The sequence below is a fragment of the Rutilus rutilus genome, assembly GCF_951802725.1.
Source record: "Rutilus rutilus genome assembly, chromosome: 21".
NCBI classification, from domain to species: domain Eukaryota; kingdom Metazoa; phylum Chordata; class Actinopteri; order Cypriniformes; family Leuciscidae; genus Rutilus; species Rutilus rutilus.
Window position 1 is genome coordinate 14,758,622 of NC_140226.1, and position 23,343 is coordinate 14,781,964.

Consider the following 23,343-nt stretch of genomic DNA (forward strand, 5'->3'; position numbering starts at 1 on the left):
TCCTGCCAACTAAAAGAGGCAAAAAAAAGTCTAATGTGACTATTTTAAAGTTACATAAGATAGGTAGGATAGGAATTGGCATAAAGTTTTACTAACTTAAAACTAACATTTATACTATGCTGGAATAAATTTGGTACATTTTCAAGTTAAATTCATCAATCTGGTGCACTTTTAGAGTTCAAAATGAAGAGCTCCAACCCATGTTCTGTGTGCAAATCCAACAATTAAAGCTGCAAGCAGCGATGAAAGGGCCCTCGCACTTGTGGCTTTAGGAAGACAGAGCATGGTTGGGCAATGTGTATTTAAGGAGGTATATATAGTAAGGCCGTGTGTCCACCAAAGCGTTTTTACTCGCGGCTGGCGTGTTTTTTCAATTGTTTTCAATGGGAGCGCCGCGTTTTTAAAACGCCATGAGCGTAACGAGGCGCTGAGCGTCTTTTTTACGCTGAAGTGCTGAGCGTTCGGCGTTTTTTACTGGTCGCCGAGAGTTGAAGAATGTTCAACTTTTGGTAAAACGCAGCGCTCATCACTGTCACTTTTTACCCAACCGTCCAATCACAGTGGAGGAGGGGCGGGACTAATACCATACCGACCAACCGCGTCCGCCACATGATTCTGCTTGTACAACGTCAACAGATGGCAACAACAATCATAATAACGGAACAAAATCAAGAGCCAGAGAAAATACATTACATTGTATTGACATTTTAATATAGAATCAACACAGAAACAAAATATGTGTGAAATGAGATACTAGTAAGACTTTCGCGGATATTCCGTATCATAACAAGCAAGTGTCTCGGTCTCAACCGAGCGTTTTTAGCCAGCTGAAAACGCTAGGCGCTCTGCTAAAAACGCTCAGCTGTGGGCGCTTGAGAGCGTTTTGGCAGCGCAGCGTTTTTTCAGTTGAGACGGTTGAGACCGAGACACTTTGCTTGTTATGATACGGAATATCCGCGAAAGTCTTACTAGTATCTCATTTCACACATATTTTGTTTCTGTGTTGATTCTATATTAAAATGTCAATACAATGTAATGTATTTTATCTGGCTCTTGATTTTATTCCGTTATATGCTTGTTGTTGTCATCTGTTGACGTTGTACAAGCAGAATCATGTGGCGGACGCGGTTGGTCGGTATGGTATTAGTCCCGCCCCTCCTCCACTGTGATTGGACGGTTGGGTAAAAAGTGACAGTGATGAGCGCTGCGTTTTACCAAAAGTTGAACATTCTTCAACTCTCGGCGACCAGTAAAAAACGCCGAACGCTCAGCGCTTCAGCGTAAAAAAGACGCTCAGCGCCTCGTTACGCTCATGGCGTTTTAAAAACGCGGCGCTCCCATTGAAAACAATTGAAAAAACACGCCAGCCGCGAGTAAAAACGCTTTGGTGGACACACGGCCTAAGAGTATGTCAAAGTCAGTTACAAAATGTTTTGTATTATGGTGATAATAGCATGCTTCATGACTCCGCTAAGGCCGTGTGTCCACCAAAGCGTTTTTACTCGCGGCTGGCGTGTTTTTTCAATTGTTTTCAATGGGAGCGCCGCGTTTTTAAAACGCCATGAGCGTAACGAGGCGCTGAGCGTCTTTTTCACGCTGAAGCGCTGAGCGTTCGGCGTTTTTTACTGGTCGCCGAGAGTTGAAGAATGTTCAACTTTTGGTAAAACGCAGCGCTCATCACTGTCAGGCCGTGTGTCCACCAAAGCGTTATTAGCCAGCTGAAAACGCTAGGCGCTCTGCTATAAACGCTCAGCTGTGGGCGCTTGAGAGCGTTTTGGCAGCGCAGCGTTTTTTCAGTTGAGACGGTTGAGACCGAGACACTTTGCTTGTTATGATACGGAATATCCGCGAAAGTCTTACTAGTATCTCATTTCACACATATTTTGTTTCTGTGTTGATTCTATATTAAAATGTCAATACAATGTAATGTAATGTATTTTATCTGGCTCTTGATTTTGTTCCGTTATTATGCTTGTTGTTGTCATCTGTTGACGTTGTACAAGCAGAATCATGTGGCGGGCGGACGCGGTTGGTCGGTGTGGTATTAGTCCCGCCCCTCCTCCACTGTGATTGGACGGTTGGGTAAAAAGTGACAGTGATGAGCGCTGCGTTTTACCAAAAGTTGAACATTCTTCAACTCTCGGCGACCAGTAAAAAACGCCGAACGCTCAGCGCTTCAGCGTAAAAAAGACGCTCAGCGCCTCGTTACGCTCATGGCGTTTTAAAAACGCGGCGCTCCCATTGAAAACAATTGAAAAAACACGCCAGCCGCGAGTAAAAACGCTTTGGTGGACACACGGCCTCACTTTTTACCCAACCGTCCAATCACAGTGGAGGAGGGGCGGGACTAATACCATACCGACCAACCGCGTCCGCCCGCCACATGATTCTGCTTGTACAACGTCAACAGATGACAACAACAAGCATAATAACGGAACAAAATCAATAACCAGATAAAATACATTACATTGTATTGACATTTTAATATAGAATCAACACAGAAACAAAATATGTGTGAAATGAGATACTAGTAAGACTTTCGCGGATATTCCGTATCATAACAAGCAAAGTGTCTCGGTCTCAACCGTCTCAACTGAAAAAACGCTGCGCTGCCAAAACGCTCTCAAGCGCCCACAGCTGAGCGTTTTTAGCAGAGCGCCTAGCGTTTTCAGCTGGCTAAAAACGCTTTGGTGGACACACGGCCTAAGGCCGTGTGTCCACCAAAGCGTTTTTACTCGCGGCTGGCGTGTTTTTTCAATTGTTTTCAATGGTAGCGCCGCGTTTTTAAAACGCCATGAGCGTAACGAGGCGCTGAGCGTCTTTTTCGCGCTGAGCGTTCGGCGTTTTTTACTGGTCGCCGAGAGTTGAAGAATGTTCAACTTTTGGTAAAACGCAGCGCTCATCACTGTCACTTTTTACCCAACCGTCCAATCACAGTGGAGGAGGGGCGGGACTAATACCATACCGACCAACCGCGTCCGCCACATGATTCTGCTTGTACAACGTCAACAGATGACAACAACAAGCATATAACGGAATAAAATCAAGAGCCAGATAAAATACATTACATTGTATTGACATTTTAATATAGAATCAACACAGAAACAAAATATGTGTGAAATGAGATACTAGTAAGACGTTCGCGGATATTCCGTATCATAACAAGCAAAGTGGATCGGTCTCAACCGTCTCAACTGAAAAAACGCTGCGCTGCCAAAACGCTCTCAAGCGCCCACAGCTGAGCGTTTTTAGCAGAGCGCCTAGCGTTTTCAGCTGGCTAATAACGCTTTGGTGGACACACGGCCTAAGTGTTGCTAGCATGTTTAGTACGTTTCTAGCATGCTTAGTACACAATAATTATGTGGTTAGTACTGCATTACTGTGTTAACCATGTCAGTTTCTGTTGCCAGAAGGTGGGGCTATGTCTATATCTGAATATCGCTATGTAGATGTGTTCAGTGCAGGACTTTTATCAAACATGTGAAGTTTGTGGCAGATTGGACATTGTATGCTTGAGTTACAACAACTTCCTTTAGCATTTCTAGCATGTTTTATGATGTTTCTAGCATATTACATATTCATTTAGGGGTAGATTGGACATTGCATGTCTGAGTTACAGCAAATTCATATTTAATTGCAGTAATAGCATGCTTTAGCACTTAGCTAAGTGTTTGCTAGTATGTTTTAGCATGTTTCTAGTATGTTGGTAGGATGTTTAGCACCTACTGGCATTTTTTTTTATATGTTATTAGGAGTCCAGAACAGTGTTAAACGTCACTTCCTGACCTGTTGCCAGCAGGCGGCGCTATGACTATAACTGAATATGAGCATGGACATGTGTTCAGGAGATAACTCTTATCAAACGTGTGAAGTTTGGGGTAGATTGGACATTGTATGCTTAAGTTACAACAACAACTTTTAGCTTTTCTAGCATGCTTTAGAACTTAGCTAAGTGTTGCTAGAATGTTTCTTCCATGTTGCATATTGATTTTGGGGCAGATTGGACATTCCATGCCTGTGTTACAGCAAATTCCTATTTAATTGCAGTAATAGCATGCTTTAGCACTTAGCTAAGTGTTTGATAGCATGTTTCTAGTATGTTGCTAGCCTGTTTAGCACCTGCTGGCACTTTTTTATATGTTATTAGGATACCACAACAGTGTTAAACATGTCACTTCCTGTTGCCAGCAAGTGGCGTTATGACTATAACTGAATATGAGCATGGACGTGTGTTCAGGACAGAACTCTTATCAAACGTGTGAAGTTTGGGGCAAATTGGACATTCCATGCCTGAGTTACAACTTCCTGTTTCATAGCATTAATAGCATGCTTTAGCCTTCTTGAGTAACAACGTCCTGTTTCATTGGATTAGCATGCTTTAGCACTTAGCTAAGTATTGCTGGCATGTTTTAACATGTTTCTAGCATGTTTAGAACTCAATGGCATTTTTAACATGTTGCTAGAACGGCATCAATGTGTTAAACCTTCCTGTTGCCAGTAGGTGGCGCTATTACTATAACTGAATATTCTCATGTAGATGTGTTCAGGCCATGACTCTTATCAAACCTGTGAAGTTTGGGGAAGATTGGACATTCCATGCCTGAGTTACAGCAAATTCCTATTTCATGGCGAAACATCGAAATTTGTCAGGCCGCTGAGGACCTGCCCTTCGACGAAAACTTAAGATCTTCGCAATTTAACGTCGCAAAGGCCTTAAGATTACACTCACCAAATTTGAAGATGATCAGATTAAAACTGTAGGAGGAGTTTGTAAAAGTACGAGGCCTGAAAATGGCAAAAACTGCACAAAAATCTGAGAGGAAGTTCAAAATGGCTGACTTTCTGTTGTGTTTAGGGCTATGCTCCAAGAGACTTTTTTGTAGGTATTAGGTCATTACATGCAGAGCCGGACAGTAACGGAGTACATTTACTTGAGTACAGTACTTAAGTACAATTTTGAGGGATCTGTACTTTACTCGAGTATCATTTTTGGGGAGTACTTATGACTTTACTCAAGTACATTTGAGAGGCAAATATTGTACTCTTTACTCCGCTACATTTCTAGCCATAACCGTGAGTACCCGTTACTTCTTCTTCTTCAAAAAAAAAATAAGGGAAAAAGAAAAATCTCAGAAACCCTCAATTTGTTGTTTACTTTTCAAACGTGATTGAATTGTGCAGGCGCCACTGATTGGGACAGCCTATCAGCAATCACCTTCAGCTTTCCGCCAAAGTCAACTCCATGGTCAGATTTAGATAAGAGACGAAACCATGGACGAAACAATGGATGAAGACGCAACAGGTCCATCCCGGGAATGTGCCAGTTAATGATTTTCGTTTCAAGTGTTTGCTGTGTTTACCAATGTAAGCACTGTGGCAGTAGTAATGCAATATTTAGAGACTCTTGATACTCAAGTAGCCTACTTTTAAAAACAAGTACTTCAGTACTTTTACTTAAGTAGACATCTGACTGTAGTACTTTTACTTGTACTTGAGTAAAATTTAGCAAGGGGTATCTGTACTTTTACTCAAGTAATGAAGCTGTGTAGGCTACTCTGTCCGCCTCTGATTACATGTAGGCTATGTACCGAATTTCGTACACCTACGTGGAACATAGCGGGAGGCGCACTCCGTTTAACTTTTATAGGTGGCGCTATCGAGCCATTTTGCCCCGCCCAATTCTGAAACCTATATCAGATGTAAATTTTCGAGCATGTTTAGGCCCTCAAAAATGCGATTAATGAGATGTTTCAAAAGTGGTGGGGACAATAGGCCTAACGACCTTAGTAAAAAGTGGTGGGGACATGTCCCACCCGCAAATTACGCCTATGCTTAAAATAATAATCGGAAATGGGTTGTTTTGACGCATGGCGTGACAGATCGCTGTTCAAACAAGCGACAACGCGGAGCGCACGTGAAACTATCATTTCTTCTGCTTTACAGCACAAAATAAACATGAATTAACATCAGAAGGTAAGTTGATAAATACTATACAACTTACCGAAATACATATCATGTTACATGTAAGTTATTCGCTCTGTCAGTTCTTGAACCGCTGAAAGACGCCAATAAAACCTCCGTAAACAATGTAATTTAACGTCACATTTACGTTACCTCAGAAAAGCCATTCAATGTCCAAAAACTCATTAGTCAGCTAGAAAAATGAACTTAGAGGAGCATTTTGATAAATGTATGCTCTATATCGCATATTCATTGTATTTGTACTCAACCTTTTCTTCGTGTTTGAATAAATTCGTTTTTGACTGCCACTATTTAATAGCCTATTTGTTTAAAAAACCAGGTAGACACATAACTGTCATTGAAAATGTAACGTTTTTATAAAACCTTTCTTCTGTTTAGTAGCCTACAAATCAATTGATTTTAACCTTTAATAATATAATTATGTGGGGTTCATGTACAGCATTAGTTAATTTGATTTTTTCTTTAAAGGATATTTGCTATGTAGGTCCCCGAATTAATCAATATTGAATCAAATTGAATCGATTCGAAATGCAAGCTTGTGCACACATTCTGATATAAACGCCTCACATTGCTTTACATTACTTCATGTCTTCAAACAATCCAGTTACAACTTCAGACTGATGATGAATATAATTAGCCTAATATTTTGCACAATTTAAATATAAAGTACAAGATGCCAGTGTCTTTCAGCTCATTAAGTCTTTATTCTCTAGAAGGTACAGTTCTAAAATAAAAACAACTTAAAAACAAATTTTGAAAACAAACCAAAAATAAGTGTCAAAACAAAACTTAAAAAAGTAACAAAGCATATGCATTTTATACTACATATTAATTACAGAACAGTCTACTGTCCAAAAAAGGCACTAAATTCTGTAATAAGAGATACATGATCAGACTATTTCAAGTTAATACAACAGTGATATATTTTCATTTTTTATACTCATAGAATATATTTATATATTTTTAATATATTCACATATTGAACATGGACAGATTAAAAACACAGTCAAAGTGTTCCCTCGTTCTTTCACGACAGACTTCTGTTCCAAACACATTCCAACACTAGCTTAATAAAGACTTCTGGGTAAGTCACCGGGCACAAGTCCATCACATTGTGCCTCAATACTGTTTCTAAGAAAGTGTTTAATGAGGGACTCTGTGTTAGAAAGATTGGGCTGACTGTGTCCTATAATAAAATATACAAGACTACATGACTGCTGTGTAAGCTCATGATAATTCACACTAAAATTTGGGTTGGCAACGACTTAACGACATTTCAGGGACAATTCTAAACCTTTTTTTAGCTGAATGTATGATTTGGCAGTTTGCAATACTGTTCATTGTCTCGCTATAATAGCATCTAATATTTTGATGGAGGTTCAGTGAACTAAAGAAAGTTAAAGAACTTGAGACCAGGGCGAGTTGTCACACAGGGGACTGTATTTCAGTAACTATAACATTTTCAGTCAAAATTGCACAATTGCTACAGTGATGTTCCTTGCTGGATTCACACCATCCAACCATTCCATCGCATTTTTTTCGAACAGCCGCTAAACAATACAACCACATTTCTGTACATACAGACAAGAGTCAGTCAACGAAAGTCGATTTAAAGGTACACTATGTAACTTTTGAGTCAAAACCTCAATCCTTCTTCCAAACGTGTTTTTGTCTTACCCTGATTCACTATGGTAAGCCTATTATTACTTTTTTTGTCATTTTTTTGTTTATATTTTAGATCTGATGGGTTTAAAAATGCAAACAATATTGATTTACGGCAGGAAAATGCATATATACGCCACTCGCCAGTGCGTGTCTCGTAATATCCGTAAATATGGAAAAGAGGTGTGTTCGACTTGAGCGAACGTCTGCTCTCTTAACGCTCTCGCGGTACTTTGATGTCATGCACCGATCGGTCCGCACAGTGCCGCATCAAGTCGGACATACGAAGTACAACCAAAACAATGTTCTTCTGCAAAAAAAATATGCACGTTTGTCTTTTAACCAATAAAAGGCCAGAAATTACATAGTGTACCTTCAAAATTTAGATTGGGGCAAGTTGTCACAAGTTTTATAGGTTGGAATTTTATAAAGTTCATTACAATTTCTGTTATAATCTGAAAAGCCAATGAACATAATAATATAATACTTATAATATAAACAAAAATATGCTGTGGTAGTGTTAATACACAGCAGGTTGCCACTGTGACAACTTACCCCATATAGTGTTACAGCAAGCGCTAGTCTGCAAGGTTTGTGTCTATGCGGAAATTACCTTTCAACAATAATCTCACGCTGACAAATAGTCACTGGAGTAAAAAGTGTGTCAACTAGTCCTGGTCACCCCTATAAAGGAAAACATAACAACCTTTCAACCAATTTACAAGGCATAACTAGAAAAACAAAGTCTCATTTGATGCATTTTTTTCTGCTTGGCAGAATTATCGTAAGTGAGAAATTTAATTTCCAATTAATATTCTCTCCTAACACACAATATTCTTTTGATACATATTTTAGCAAATAGACTTGGTACATTTATGATAAGCTTATGTAGATTTATGGAATAAATGTATCTAGGAACTTCAGCGTTAAATTAAACAGCGTCACCCACAGTTAATTTTCACAGAAATGACGTGTTGACAGATTTTACACATTCTGTAATTTAAGTGCTTAGAAATACTTGCATCAAGGCTGAAGCCCAATTTCTATGTTTAAAATTCACGTTTGGCTGCGACTGACGTTTTAATTACGAGTTAGGCTAGCTAGTGGCGATCTCATCGACATAAATCTGTAGTCCTTACGCTCAATAGAAACAAAGGTGTGTTTATGAGTTGAAATGGTATTTCAGACATTCTGAGAGAACTTTTGAAGCAGCTGATACTTTTCACAGGTTTGTCATCTGATAGCTATTTTGATAAGTCTAAAAAAAGCTTATTTGTGCCTGCAATGATATGCATTACACACAGAAAGCAGCTTCCTAAAAGGCAAAGAGGAAAGACAGTAAAAGGTGGGAGAGAGCACGTGGTTGGTATCTCCTTTCCTTTTTTAAAACAAGCACCATGATTCTGAAGCACAAATGAAAATAACCTGAAGTAGTCCATCCCTCTTATCTTTCTTTGAAACAGTACCAGATAAAAAAAGAAAAAAAAAGAAAGTATGTTGAGGTAAAGAACCCAAAGCACCATAACCCTCCCCCTTAAAGTGACATTTTATGATTATTAAAACAAACAAGCAATTACATGGGATTTTTATTAGAGTGGTTAAATCCACTTTAATTTCGGAACTAACTGTCATTAATCCCCATGGAGGGGAGTTATCATCACTTTCCAGAGAAACCCCATATTTGGACACGAGGGCAAACACCAACAGGTTTTTGTATTGGAACGTTGTCATCCTGATTGTCAAGTGTTTTCCCATTCGCTGAGACAAAGAAATTCCCAATGCTACAACATTTTCCAGCCGTGTGCTGCTGGAACGTTTGCACAGTTATTGGCCGAGTAGAACACTTTGAGGTTATATACGTTCAATTAAACGGCTGTTGTCTGATTGCTTTTAGAGAGGCCTGCAGAAGAGCCCGACTGATTTTCTAGTCTGCTAATGCTGAAATATAATGGCACAATCTTCACGAGAAGGCTTCAGTTTCCAGGCGGCCCTCGATGCCTCCCTGCAGAGATGCACAGTTGTGTAGCGGCAGGAACATAAATAAGTTGCCGCCAGTAATTAAAAGTGCAATACGTAATTGCTGAAGCCAGCAGGCCGGTTATGGTATGCAACTATACAGTCCTATGCAATTTCTAATGTGACAACCAGGGTCCAGAATTAACGTTTTGCCAATTTCATGGGGAAAAAAAAGATTTAATTCTGGTCATAAAACTATTTTGTTGTACTTGAGATATTCTTATCTCAATGATGATTCAATTATTTAGCTGTTTTTCTGCATATTAGTGACAAACAGCGCCGTCATCTCAGACAAACTGGAAGAAGTTTGAAGACGCACAAATAGCATCATATACCGTTGACTGAAAACGCTTGCATTAGCGAGGGCAGAATGTCGCACTTAAAAAATGTAATATGTTTAGTTATGAGTTACCATTAATCGTCCAACAACTTTTTTAATTACGTACGTTTGTAGTTTAGATTTTGTAGTGGTGATGCTTCAATTAGCATGCTACACTTTGGCTGTAAGACACTGTGCATGATGAAACCTTTTCCAGAGAAGTTGTGTATTTAAATTAATATTGTTTAAACACCATCACTACAGCAATATAGATATTCAGAAAGACGTCTTTGGCTGATGCACTGTGTATCACACTGGTTTTTTTGTAGCATTTTAGCCATTTTTAAGATGACCTATGGAGTTAAAATAACTTTTAAAATAATGTTATTTAAATGTCAAAACTTTTAAAACACTTACAAAAACACATCTTAAGATCCCTTGCGTTCTATACAATTGTACTGCGCTTCATCTAGAGCTGAATTTAATTTTTTTATTTCACATTTTATGTAAAACGGCCACAAAAAAACTGTTGAAATTCAGCCTAATTATACAGGACTGGTTAATAAACTAGTCGATTTTTGAAAATATGACCCGTGCTGGCAAAATGAGTAACAATGAGCAAATGTTTTAAAAAAAGTAGTTGTTATTTCACATTCTCTATTAAAAAAACCTTCAAAATGATGTATGATGCAATCATACCTTAAAATCCCTGGTAATACCACCAACGTTGGCTTTTTTTCTATAGGAAAAATATATATTCAACTTTTTTTCCCCATGATACCGCAATTGTTTGATTAACAATAATGAGACAGACAGCCTGTATATTAAGACGTACTGTACTGCACGAATCTAATATAATGTTACAGATCAGATGATTTTCCCCAACAGTTAACCAAATGTTCATTTAAGACATAAAAGATAATGTTTGCGTCAATACTTTGCCAAGACAGATATTTTGAAATACTGTAATTCTGTGTGTATATCATGATCGCACACTGTCTGAGGCGTTTACATCAGCATGAGTTTGAAAATCACATTTCATTGGTTCACTCATGCCATCGAGAATTTGCTATTAATATTCACAAAGTTGGCTTTACAACGATACTTGTGTCGAGAAGTGAGCAGAGAAAAACGGCAATTTTTCATGGATTATTAAAACAAAGGAAAGATTTAGGAAGGTACACCTCTCAGAAAACATACAAATAAAGATAATTTTAGATGTTTAATTGCTATTTGGAGCATTGGGATCGCTAGACGAAGGCTTAATAAAAATTTTTTTGTGAAAACCACAAATTCGACCAAAATTGACACATTTCACTTGTTTTGCCAGTAGCTCGTAATTAGCCTGTGCGCATTCCGACTCATTTTGCCAGGACGTACACATGCAGTTTTAATCATCTCCCGACTATGTTACAGTTCTAAACAACTGCCCAGTAAGTTTGTTCCATTTACTTGGCAAAGCCGCTGGTACGCATTTGGTGGTAGGCGAGTGTTAATTTTGGACCCTGGTGACAAGTGTACAAGTTCAAAATGCAACTTCAGCAATGCTGGACTGCACGTAGATAAAGAAATAAGTTAAGAAGTGAGAGAGAATATGCTTCCCAACACACTTTCCCTGGAGAGGCTGAGGCAGTGAACATTTAGTATGATACTGACCTCTTATATCCTGCAAAGAAGACTTCCTGAAAGAAGGAAAACTGAGAGACGAAATTCACTATCCAAGTATGGGATATGGCAGGGTGATATGTCACATGAAGTTCCATCAACAGTTTAAACGCAGCGCCTCCCCGACCTGCTGCGCGTAGGAAAGCGGTATTAATGAAAAGACACATGTAGGAGGGAGGTGGAAGGAGGGAATGTTGGGTTAACAGTCTTTATAACCTCGGTATTCACTTTGGTCATCCACGACCTGGCCATATTCCTCAATCACAGTTCACGCACCAACTGTTTGGCTTTATTTTCGTAACCCCACATTTCTCCTTCGGCTTCCCTCCCGCGCTCCACGTCGAAGAGAAGATTCTCACTCATCATCCAGCACCTCTGTCTTGATGTCACTGGCAGCTCCTCCCTGCCTCGCCAGAGCCAGGATGCTGTGATTGACAGCGGCCATCTCCACTGCCAAAGCTATGGGGTCCTGGTGTTCTATTGGGCCGGTGTTGTCGTCCTATAAGGGAGTAGAGAACCAGAGATTGGTCTGAAGCCCTCTGATTTTCCCCCGCAAACCTGTTTGAATGACTTTGTGTCATTAAAAGACAAAGGAGCATGAAATTGTTCATACAAACCACAGTATATCGGCAACATATTTGTAACATCGGTTATTAGAGATTAAACACTAATAATTTAATAAAACTGTTAAATGTAATCTTTAGCAAATCTCAAAATCATTATGTCTTTTATACTGTACATTATAAAGTTGTGATGCCTACATTAATTTGGAGCATTTAAAATAATTGGTTTTTAGCGATAACATGACAATAATTATTAGCAGGTATTGGCCATTTCCTTAAATTAAATTGGCCATTACCTTAAATTAAAAGGTAAAAAAGGCCATTTTTTTATTAAAATATAGGCCATTCTAGCTAAATCATGTTGGGATGGTTGATTTATATATATATATCTATATATATATATATTTGGAAAAAAATCCCTTACCATTCCCAAAACTTGGTCAGCAGCTACTTGCTCACCATAGTCATTTCCATCGATCTCATCGCTGTTGGAATGTCCTCCCGGGCTTTGGACATCAATCCCATGACTCTCCAGGATTGCTGCTTCTTAGAAAAAAACAGACCTTGCCATAACATATCTGCGCCCATTATGATGTACCCAACATGATGGAACGGCGTTTTCTGAAAGGCATTTTTTTTTCTGTAAATTCAATATTTCTGATGATTGCACATTTTGAATGAGACAGCTGCAGCACGGTGATAACAATGCAATGGAAATAATTACATTGTCCATATTCAAAATGCATTGTTGCGTGTAATTCGAGCTTTGTCTGTCCCCAGAGGGCTTCAACATTACCTATGTTGGCTCTTCTCTTAATTTCCTTCCGTCTGTTGGCAAACCAGTTGTAAACTTTCAGAGACGTGACCCTCTCAAGATCTGAAAGCTTCTTCCCTTAATCAAATCACAGCAGAGCTCATCAATAATGTCTGGGGCCACGATAACAAGCATTTACACATGCATTCATCTTCTTTATGGGGGCTGTGTTTAAACATCCTACCTGGCTTTTGAATAACTGCATTGCAGGCGTTGGCAATTTCCTCTCGTTTGGCTTCATCCGGGTACTGGTTGTCGTTGAAATAACTTGAGCAAAAATATAAGACAGCAAAGGCAGATAAGATGAAATTATCATGCAATTCTGTCTTTATTTAGATAACCTATTTTTAGATTTAGGTTGACTACGTTTTACCTTTGTCACAAAACCAACATTTCAGTAGTCAATACCAATTCTTGATACTAGTAATGATATCACAGCAAAAACATATTCTATACGTACAACATGCTATGCTTCATTTAAAGAGTTAATTATTAGTAAAATATTAACTAATTGAAATAAAACAATGTTTAAAAGAAAAAATGTAATCAAAAGTCAAATTAAAAGATAAATTAACACTACCGTGAGTTTCAAAGTTTGTTAACCTTAGTTAATGCATTGGGTATCATGGAACTAGCAATGAACAATACTTTAAAATTAATGTAAATTTCTAAATATATTTTAACATTTCAAAACTATAAACAAACAAATTAACAATATATATACAATAGTGTATTTATAAATTAATTAAATTTGACTGCTGTACAAATTGTTTGTGGTTTAATATAATGTGGTGTAGGTGGTTTACCACCTGTGATTTTTTTTCATAGTAAACAACTGTCTATTGAACAATTAATTATGACAAGGGAATATTTGTATAAATTAGCTTTCAATTAATTAGTTTAATAATTAGCATACATTTTCTAATAAGAATTTTCATGACCTTTAGGAAAAAGCTGGTAAAGTCTAACTGGACTGTTAAATGCTAAAACAAAAAAAAATGGTACCACTACAATAAGGTTCCATTAGTTAATGTTAGTTAATGCCTTAACTGAAAATTAAATTAACAATGAGCACATTTATTTTTTACAGTATTTATTCATCTTTGTTAACATTATTTAAAAGACAACTGTTTATTGTAAGTTCATGTTAGCTCAAGTCCACTGAATAATATTAATCAATAGAACTTACATTTTTTAATGTATCAGTAAATGTTGGAATGAACATTAAAGGGATACTCCACTTTTTTTGGAAATAGGCTCATTTTACAACTCCTCCAGAGTTAAAGAGTTGAGTTTTACCGTTTTCGAATCCATTCAGCCGATCTCCGGGTCTGGCGGTACCACTTTTAGCATAGCTTAGCATAGATCATTGAATCGGACAGGACCATTAGCATCTCTCTCAAAAAAATGACCAAAGAGTTTCGATATTTTTCCTATTTAAAACTTGACTCTTCTGTAGTTACATCGTGTACTAAGACCGACGGAAAATGTAAAGTTGCGATTTTCTAGGCTGATATGGGTGCATATGAGTGCAGCAGGCGTAATGATATGACGCAGCGCCTGAAAATAGTCCCCAGCTCAGTAACTTCCAACGTGACCGGGACTAAGTTTGTCTAACCTATTAGACCTATTTTCAGGCGCTGCGTCATATCATTACGCCTGCTGCACTCATGGTACGGCAGCAAAGTTTCTTGATTATTACGCAGGAATGAGAGTATAGTTCCTAGCCACATCAGCCTAGAAAATTGCAACTTTACATTTTCCGTCGGTCTTAGTACACGATGTAACTACAGAAGAGTCAAGTTTTAAATAGGAAAAATATCGAAACTCTTTGGTCATTTTTGCTATGCTAAGCTATGCTAAAAGTGGTACCGCCAGACCCGGAGTTCGGCTGAATGGATTCGAAAACGGTAAAACTCAGCTGTTTAACTCTGGGGGAGTTGTAAAATGAGCCTATTTCCCAAAAAAGTGGAGTATCCCTTTAACAGATGCTTTGGAAATATTTTTCATTGTTAGTTCATGTTAACTAATGTAGTTAACTAATGTTAACAAATGGAACCTTATTGTAACCTTATAAGTGCCACCAAATAAAACCTACAGAAATGTACTTTCATGGGACGACCCACAGTAACCCATCCTGACCATTCACACAATTTACCATATCCTCTCACCTCTCCATGACCGCCAGACACTCTTTCCTCCAAGTGAAGCGGCTTCCACGCCGCAGACGGAAGCTGCCCTGGGTGCTGCTAATGGGAGGGGGTGTTTGACGCCACTCCACAATGTCCTCCAGGGCCATCGGAGTGGGCCGCATCGCTAGTGTTGCACCTGGGGCACAGACATGTCATCTCAGATGAAGTGTCATAAGGGAAACAGTATGTGTGCTTCTGATGACAGACTCTCCGGTAGACTAAAGCCTGTTCACTGTGTCTGAAAGCAACTGATAATGAGAAACTGGTGTTCTGGGTTTGGGTCATGATCTTCTAATCTATTCACTGAACATCTAATATCTTCCCTCAGATCAGCCTGGATGAAACTGACAGAGCACAAGATCACAGTAATTATTCATGTTATGGCTGTTAAACAATACAAGGCTGATATTGCATATTTTGTGTAAAAAAACAACAACAAAAACTAGCAAACTGAATTAAAAAATTTTTAAATTCTAAAAATGCTTCAATGAATTTAGGCATCACAAGATTATAATGTACATTATGGAAATTTCAATTGCCAAAGATTCAATTTAATAGTGTTAATTAAATTAGTGTTTTTAATTATTATTTTTAAGTGACCATTAGATGATGGCTACAGACATTTTTACGAGTTTACAAGTTGCAATTCTGACTTTTTTTCTTTTTTGCGTGTTATAAAGTCAGAATTGCGTGTTTATATCACGTGCCAACTGAAGTCAGTCTTTCTTTCCTCGGAATTGGACTTTATAACTCGCAATTGCAAAATTTATATCTCACAATTCTGAGAAAAGAAGTCAGAATTGCGAGATAAATAGGCTACTCGTAATTGCAAGAAAAAAGTCAGAATTGCGAGATATAAACTCGCAATTATCTTAAACAATTTTTTATTCCGTGATGGAAACAAGCTTCCATATGAAAAGTAATGTAAATAGGGAAGATTAACATGCACACAATCAATAAATTAAATTAAACACATCCCAAATAGATTATGTCCCTGGAACATTTTTATCACCCAATCATTTATATATTTTTTAATTCTAGGGTTATGTTTAGAGTTAAAGTTAAAATGAATGACAGAAATGTTAAATTTAATGATAGAAATGTTAGAAAGACATTGGACATATTACCAGGTGTAGTTTTCTCTAGTTGGTACCAGCGGTAGAAGGCTCTTTTCTTCTGCTCGCTGAGGTCTGAGCCCTGCTGGAGCAGCCAATGAGAGATCCGGCTCTGACTGATACCTGCAGAGAAAGACACACAGCATGTAAGGGCAAAATCTGACTTGCAAATGTCTCTCTAAGGCCAGACTTGACAAATCCTACAACCTTAAAGGGATAGTTCACTCAGAAAAAATTTAAATTGGTGTTGGAATGTTGGTAACCAGACAGTTGACGGTAGCTATTGACTTCTGTTGTATTTTTTTCTTCTTCTACAGAAGTCAATGGGTGCCGTAAACTGTCTGGTTACCAACATTCGTCAAAATATCTTCTTTTTTTAGTTCAACAAAAGAAAGAAACTCATACAGGTTTGGAACAACAGAAGGTTGAGTAAATGATGACAGAATTTTCATTTTTGGGTGAACTATCCCCTTTTAATAAAAGGCAGTCATACGATACAGCTGACATTTCTTTTGTAACAAAATATCATGGTGTGCTTTAACTGCTACACTAAGTAACTAGGACAATGTTAGTCACAGAATAAATCACAATATATTCGTTTTTCAATTTGGAAAACAAAAAGGCAAAGCACACTAACCTGTAACTTGGGCAACTACTGCCTGTGATATTCGCCGATTCCCCAAGAATGCTTTAATCTCTTCTTTAATTATAGCACTGTCCATTCTACAACAACAGAGAGAGAGAGAGAGAGAGAGAGAGACACACACACACACTGAGACTAAAAAATGACATCAAATGAAAAACCGCAAAACTATTTTTGGTAACATTTTTAAATAACCATGTATTACAAAAATGTCCCTAATGCGTATCTTTAAAGTCACCATGAACTTCTACATTTTTATGGAATATTTCAGTATTTACTATCGTAATCTTTATTCATAATAACTTCTCCCAATTGAAGGGACATCTCTTCTCTGTGTGTTGGGGCGAGGACAGTCATGCAGCGCAGGGACAACCTGTCACTCACATTAGATCCCAGCAATAGCAAATCACAATGGTCTAACGATCCAATCCGATTCCCGATAGACATAATAAAGTCCTGCCTAAATTTTTTCTTGTTCAAGAACCCGCTTCACTCATATATACGTCACAATACATAAGAAAAGATTTATCGCAGCTTCTGTTTCATGCAGACTTTAAATGTTGTCATATGAACTAATAAAACTAATGTAAGTCTCACAAACCACAAATAATACAGTTTCAGTTCAGATATGAGCAAAGTTAATAAGTGAGTCAGATTCAGTATTAGTCATTTTAGCCTAAGTTCACTTGTGATTCATGTAAAAGAACCATTCATTAGTCAACTGTTCATAATTTGGACTACCGTACACTGCTTTCTTTTTTTTTTTTTACTGTGTATTATGTTGCACCATTCAGTTTTTCTTTTGTAAGTTCAACATTTTCAAATGAGAACAGGTTCTGAATAGGGGCTTTCGCACCGGAGAAACCTTTTCATAGTTCCTAGAACTATTGGCGGAAGAACCCGGATTTTGGGCGTGTTCGCACCGCAGGAACTAGGAACGATTTTAGTTCTAGGAACTCCTTTTGGAGTAACTAATTTAGCTCCTACTTCAGAGTAGGGTCTAAACCAGCACTATAGGAACTACCAGTGACGTTAGTGTACGCTGATTGGCCGAACGTAAGTTAAAAACAACAGCATGTGACAGTGATAGATGGACCTCTTAACCTTTACGCTAAGGAGATAATCCAACGCAACTTTGAGGGGACCAAGCAAAACATGATTATGTATTTCTGCTCAGCTAGCAACACTGGACATCAACCACACGCCATACGGTAATACCTTTTCATATACTGTCCACTTTCTATGTATAACAGTTCTATCTAATAACGTATTAGACAGGACTGTTAGACAGATCGTAAAAACTAATGAACGCGGAGAGAAAAGTGTGCTTAGGCTCTGCCGTTCTCAGCGCCGTCAAAATAAAGGTCCATCACGCCATCAAAATAAAGGTCACGTCAACAAGCGCTGCTTACGTCACTTCAGAGTTCCTACTGGCGGTGCGAATGCAACCAGGAAAATGTTCCTAAGGGAACCATTAATTCTCGGGGAACCACCCTGGTGGCTAGTTCCTAGAACGACCCGGTGCGAAAGCCCCTAATAAGAACCAGCACTCGTTTCCCAATCTTGACTTCACATTCCACCTCACGAGTTTGTGACCCATCCGGAGAGTATCCCACTGACCTCATGAGCTCCTCGACTCTGTCATCGATGTCCACTTCCTCATCCGGATGCTCGAACGCGAAGGCCCTCGAGGAGGTGTTGCTAACAGTGAAGCGGGGCGGGGAGAGCTTCCCGTTAGGCATAGCGGCAAGGCCGTCCCGTCCGTTTTGGACCATGGGTGCTACTACCGGCATGGGGGTGGGGACCGTCGGGGGCGGGGAGGTGTCATAGCTGTTGCTAGGAGATGGTGAGAGGCCATTGCCACGGTAACCGGTCTGCGTGGCCGTAGAGGTCGTTGAAGAAGAGGCTGCGAGGTTGTTAGTGGAGGTAGTGCAGGAGTTGGAAGAGGTGGTGGCGTTGCTGCTGTTGCCGTGGTTGACTACGGCCGTCCCGCTTCCGCCATGGGCGTGCCGGTGGCCGAACTTCTCCACGTGCTCGCGGTCCAGCCGGTCGAGGGTGTCCAGGGCGTGCAAGATCTCTTGCTTTGTCATGCCGCTTCGACGTAGCCGCTGCAGCAAGTCGATCTGCTCAATGGTAAAACGAGGCTCATCTGTATAATGGGACATTCTGCCAAGAGAAAGAGAGAGCTGCGGCATTAGAGAATTGATGTCGGAGGAAATCCTTAAACCCATGCTGATAAAACACGACACATGGCTGCATAGTGAATAAAAGTCATAATAACATAGCCTAGACTAAAAAAAACAATGCTTTAGTCTAAGAAATGCAGCGGAGGAGGTGTAGCAGGGGCCACATGCGCATGAGCTCTAACTAAAGCGCTATTTTTCCAAGAAAATGTCAGTCACCACACCTTTATCGACCAATCATTGCAACAGAAGTGCGGAGCCTGTCTGAGGTCAAGGCAAAGACACTGCATGCATTACCACAGAATTTTTAATAGACTTTAAACAGCAGAAAGCTGGAACACGTGAGGAGGGGGAAGGAGGTTAACTTTAGGGAAAACTGCCAAGAAAAATTCCATCTGAGGCGGCCAACCTACTTTCAGTAAAAAAGCTGAGGATGAATCTCCATAAAGGCATTTGCCTGAGAATAGTCCTCTCAATGCCAGGCTGACTGTTGCCCACACACACACACACATGCTTTGCTGAATTGTTATAACACATTGTATTTCAATTCATTTGGCCAATGCCTGAGTTTTGAAAGGAAGCTACAACTTATGACGCTGCAAATGCAAAACTCGTGCCAATGCAATATGCATTCCATATGGCACAGTGTAATGCAATCAAGTAAACGAGAAAGCGGTGAGGCTCCTTTTAACAAAATGAAGATTTCAACTTCCCTGCGACATATTCTTCAAGAATAAATTCTGCTGATGAGTGAGTACGACTGTCTCCTGGTGTCTGCGCTGCATAAAATGAATAAAAAAAGATTTCTGCTCACCCAAGCACCCTTTAAAAAGCTTCAAAAGGTTTAATTATCCAGAGGCATCAGATACAGCAAATCAGCAAAAACAACAATAAATCCATCCAGGAGTTCATTCGGTATCAGATCAGTCTCATTTTTATGCATCTCCTAAAGAACAATACATTAATAACCCTGTAACAAACAAGCCTTTAGCGCTAGAAGCCGAACAACGTCAAACAAAGTCCCCTTCATGTGTGTGCAGTGCACCGCATTTATATTTTCAGGATGACAAAATATGTCTTATATGGGAATAAAAAATCCCAAATGTAAAGGTTTCACCTTGCACATCAAATCTAGTTTTTAGTAATCTCTGCCAAGATAGGCGATAAACCACAATGATAGAGGAATTCAGAATCGCCCATATGGAGACGTGTCCAACCACAGGCACGCACAACCACTTCTACTGAGATTAAACTGTCACTTGATGACAGACCAACTCAGTTAACCGGCCTGCCCACATGCAGTTGTGTAGGACTAGTAAGACAAATAAATATTTAATAATGAAAAATGCATCACTACTTAACAATAACAATCAAGAAAGATGCAATCTTGCTATATCAAGCTTTAAATGCAAGGCTACTGGTGTGCATGCAATTTTAATGTTTTAATGCTCTCGGGAGTTCATTGTTTCCTTTATTTGCATTTTCATGTTCTAATCTGACGCATGGAAGCATAAAAGTATTATTTTAAGGTGTCTGTGTTACAGTGTAATTATGCATTTTAGTACGAGTTATATTAATTAACTACATGTACTTACTATAGGATTAGGGTTAGTTGCATGTAATTATGCATAATTTATAGTTATTACTAACAGTAACTAACTACATGGCCACTGTGAAATAAAGTGTTACCGATTATAGTTATGAAACTATAGTGCGGAGGCAGAGGAGGAAACTCATCTGTTTTGCAGCAGCTCAAGATCAAAGTTGATTTTGTCCATATGCCCTGGTTCTCTTCGTCAGAACGGCATCCAAAATATCCCAAATCTCGCTTTACGTCTCAGCAATTTTAAACACTTTTTTACAGCCCATTTGTTTCATATGTAACTTGTGGTTATCTTTCAAATACCAGTTTACCTCTATAGGCAGCTGGTAATTATTAGACGTCCAAGCCCACTGATCAATGAAAATACAGCCCATCCAGAGACTGAAGTACCTGATGCCCACTGTGGTTCTACAATTAAAATTATAGTTATAAACATATTGAATATGATAAGCATCTACAGAACAAACAAGATGAATATTTAGGCTGTCACACAAAACTTGAACTTGAAGCTGTTTGAGATGCCATTCATGGTTTTCCAGTTTCAGCTGCGTATGATATATATTTAAATTAAGTTATTAATAAATAAATTTAAACAATTATAAAAAAAAGATTTAAATCACTGTCTGTAATTATAATCCATAAACATGATGTCAGGTGGGCTTATAATGTGTGCACTATATAACCCCTATTCCCTGCTCCTAATTAGCCTACTGTGTAAATTAAAGTCGTGCTCAAACACATTCTTTATTTTATAAACTTTACCCCACATTATTTTCATTGTGAGGACAAAGTGGGCACTCTGAGAAAATTAAGTGATATGGTATAAAAAAGGGGTGTCTCACAAGCTTGCTGCACTAAAAAAGAAAGCCAGAGAAAATGCAAACTGTCCTGAAGTAAGATATAAGAACAGGTTGGTAAGACTAGAGAACATCCACACTGACTTTGGTTATTTTTCAATGGATGCTGAAGTTTCAAATACTAAAACTATATTCCGTATTTTAGCTTGATCAGCAGTTTTTGTAGTTTGTTGGCTTGGTAAATAAAAAAATAATCTAACTTGATGTAATGTATTTAATTGTGAAGCCTTTACAATAAAAAAAGTAAGGTGGGATACACATGCAGCCTATCTACTTTAAAAATCCACTCTGGATTAATGTTTGCAAATAAATTAAGCAATTTAAAGTGTTTTGGATTAATTGTATATTGCATACACTGTGAGAGTATAAAACATACAGTATCTATAAGAAAACATGGACAACTTTGAATTTGTGTGGTCTTAAAAGTGCCACTTTCCTTAATTAAAAGCCACTGCAATTAAACAAAGAATCACTGCAAGAACTATCGAACCAAAATTTAACCATTCGTATCCTTAACCCAATATACACCCTATACCCAGATGATAAAGGATGCTGGCAACACCTTGTTAAAACACAAAACATAATAATAACAACAACTACAACAACAACAATAATAATATAGATATATACAATACATAAATATATAATAATAGTCATAATAATTTATGAAATGAGGTAAGTATCAACACAACACACCAATGTCAACACAGTGTCAGTTGTTGCACAGTTGCAAGCATTTCTTTTCTAAACCCCTATCCCACCACAGAATGAGAGCAGATGTGACTTCGGATGCGATGCGGACCAGCAGTCGAACCGAGCTCGTTCACCCCCGGGTGTCATTCGCACGTCAATGCATGTTTCATGTCTCCAGACAGATTTAACAAATGACGCCTTTCTTATAATTTGGCATCTCAGACTTACCTGATTGTGCGCGTGCGGGGCCTCCGTGCACCACAGCATTTATTCAACTCAACTGACAGTGTTTCCGTCCCTTGTAATCCCCGTCGCCAGACATGAACCAGCCAAATAGGACGATGTCCGACTCTCCCGCTACCTTTCCCTAATTTGATTTCATTTCAAGGCAAAAACTGATTCGCCTTTGTCTGACTGACAGAAGCCATATTGATATTAACAGAAGCGCTGCGGTGGTTTCATGGGAGTTGTAGTTCATATCCGCGGGCGGGAAAGTGGCACTCAATGGGAGTTCGCCGAGCGCCGGACTACAACTCCAGTGGAATATGGTACAGTTTCATCCTCGATCATTTTTCACCAACTGCTGCATGCAGGAACAAAAATGTTATTTCTGACTTTTTATTCGCTGAAGCCATGACGACAGAATGTGGGATTTACTGCTTATAATTTTCAATTCTATTTTCTGAAAAAATATTTTAGTAAATTAGGTAATCATGCATTTTCAAAAATATGCATCCTCTGGAGTCTAAATTATTAATTGTTCCACGTAGTAATAAAACATAAATAAATAGAAACACTCACGTAAATTCCATCAGATATTTTTTACATTCTGAGGGAAAACTGTCGAAAAAAAACGACAACTAAAAGATAAAAATGTATGTTTGATTAAGATCAAATTTCTTATCACCTGCAAAAAGGATCTTCTGGGGTTTTTTTTTTTTTAACATCCGGGCGCCCTCTAGTGGGCATTGACCGCAATCGCCATGAGTATATGTTTATATAGAAACAGTATCCACTAAAATACCAAAGCTACCAC

General features: G+C 38.6%; 2 protein-coding genes across 11 annotated transcripts in view; both read right to left on the reverse strand.

Moving 5' to 3' along the window:
* The window catches only part of nrxn3a (neurexin 3a), a 759,351-nt gene that overhangs the window by 82,569 nt on the left and 653,439 nt on the right, over positions 1-23,343 (reverse strand). The window lies entirely within an intron of this gene.
* Positions 6,663-22,753, reverse strand: hmbox1a (homeobox containing 1a). 10 transcript variants are annotated; one of them, XM_084393282.1, is made up of 9 exons: positions 22,536-22,753; positions 18,592-19,137; positions 16,966-17,051; positions 16,341-16,451; positions 15,193-15,349; positions 13,206-13,288; positions 13,004-13,099; positions 12,632-12,747; positions 6,663-12,143 (listed from the first exon to the last, which is right to left on the reverse strand). In XM_084393282.1, exons 2-9 carry the CDS (start codon positions 19,134-19,136, stop codon positions 12,000-12,002), a joined length of 1,338 nt encoding a protein of 445 aa, XP_084249408.1. In that variant the 5' UTR covers position 19,137; positions 22,536-22,753; the 3' UTR covers positions 6,663-11,999. The 10 variants fall into 10 exon arrangements, with proteins under 10 accessions (XP_084249408.1, XP_084249413.1, XP_084249410.1 ...); XM_084393287.1 differs by having other exon boundaries at positions 6,663-12,202; XM_084393284.1 differs by having other exon boundaries at positions 6,663-12,214.

Excerpts from the sequence above, each read along its gene's own strand:
- hmbox1a (XM_084393279.1), bottom strand. The coding sequence starts at position 19,136 with ATGTCCCATTATACAGATGAGCCTCGTTTTACCATTGAGCAGATCGAC. Across the intron at positions 13,289-15,192 it reads TGTCTGGCGGTCATGGAGAG|TTATTTCAACGACAACCAGT; the intron begins GTGAGAGGATAT and ends TTTTTGCTCAAG. Across the intron at positions 12,754-13,003 it reads TAAGAGAAGAGCCAACATAG|AAGCAGCAATCCTGGAGAGT; the intron begins GTAATGTTGAAG and ends TTTTTTTCTAAG.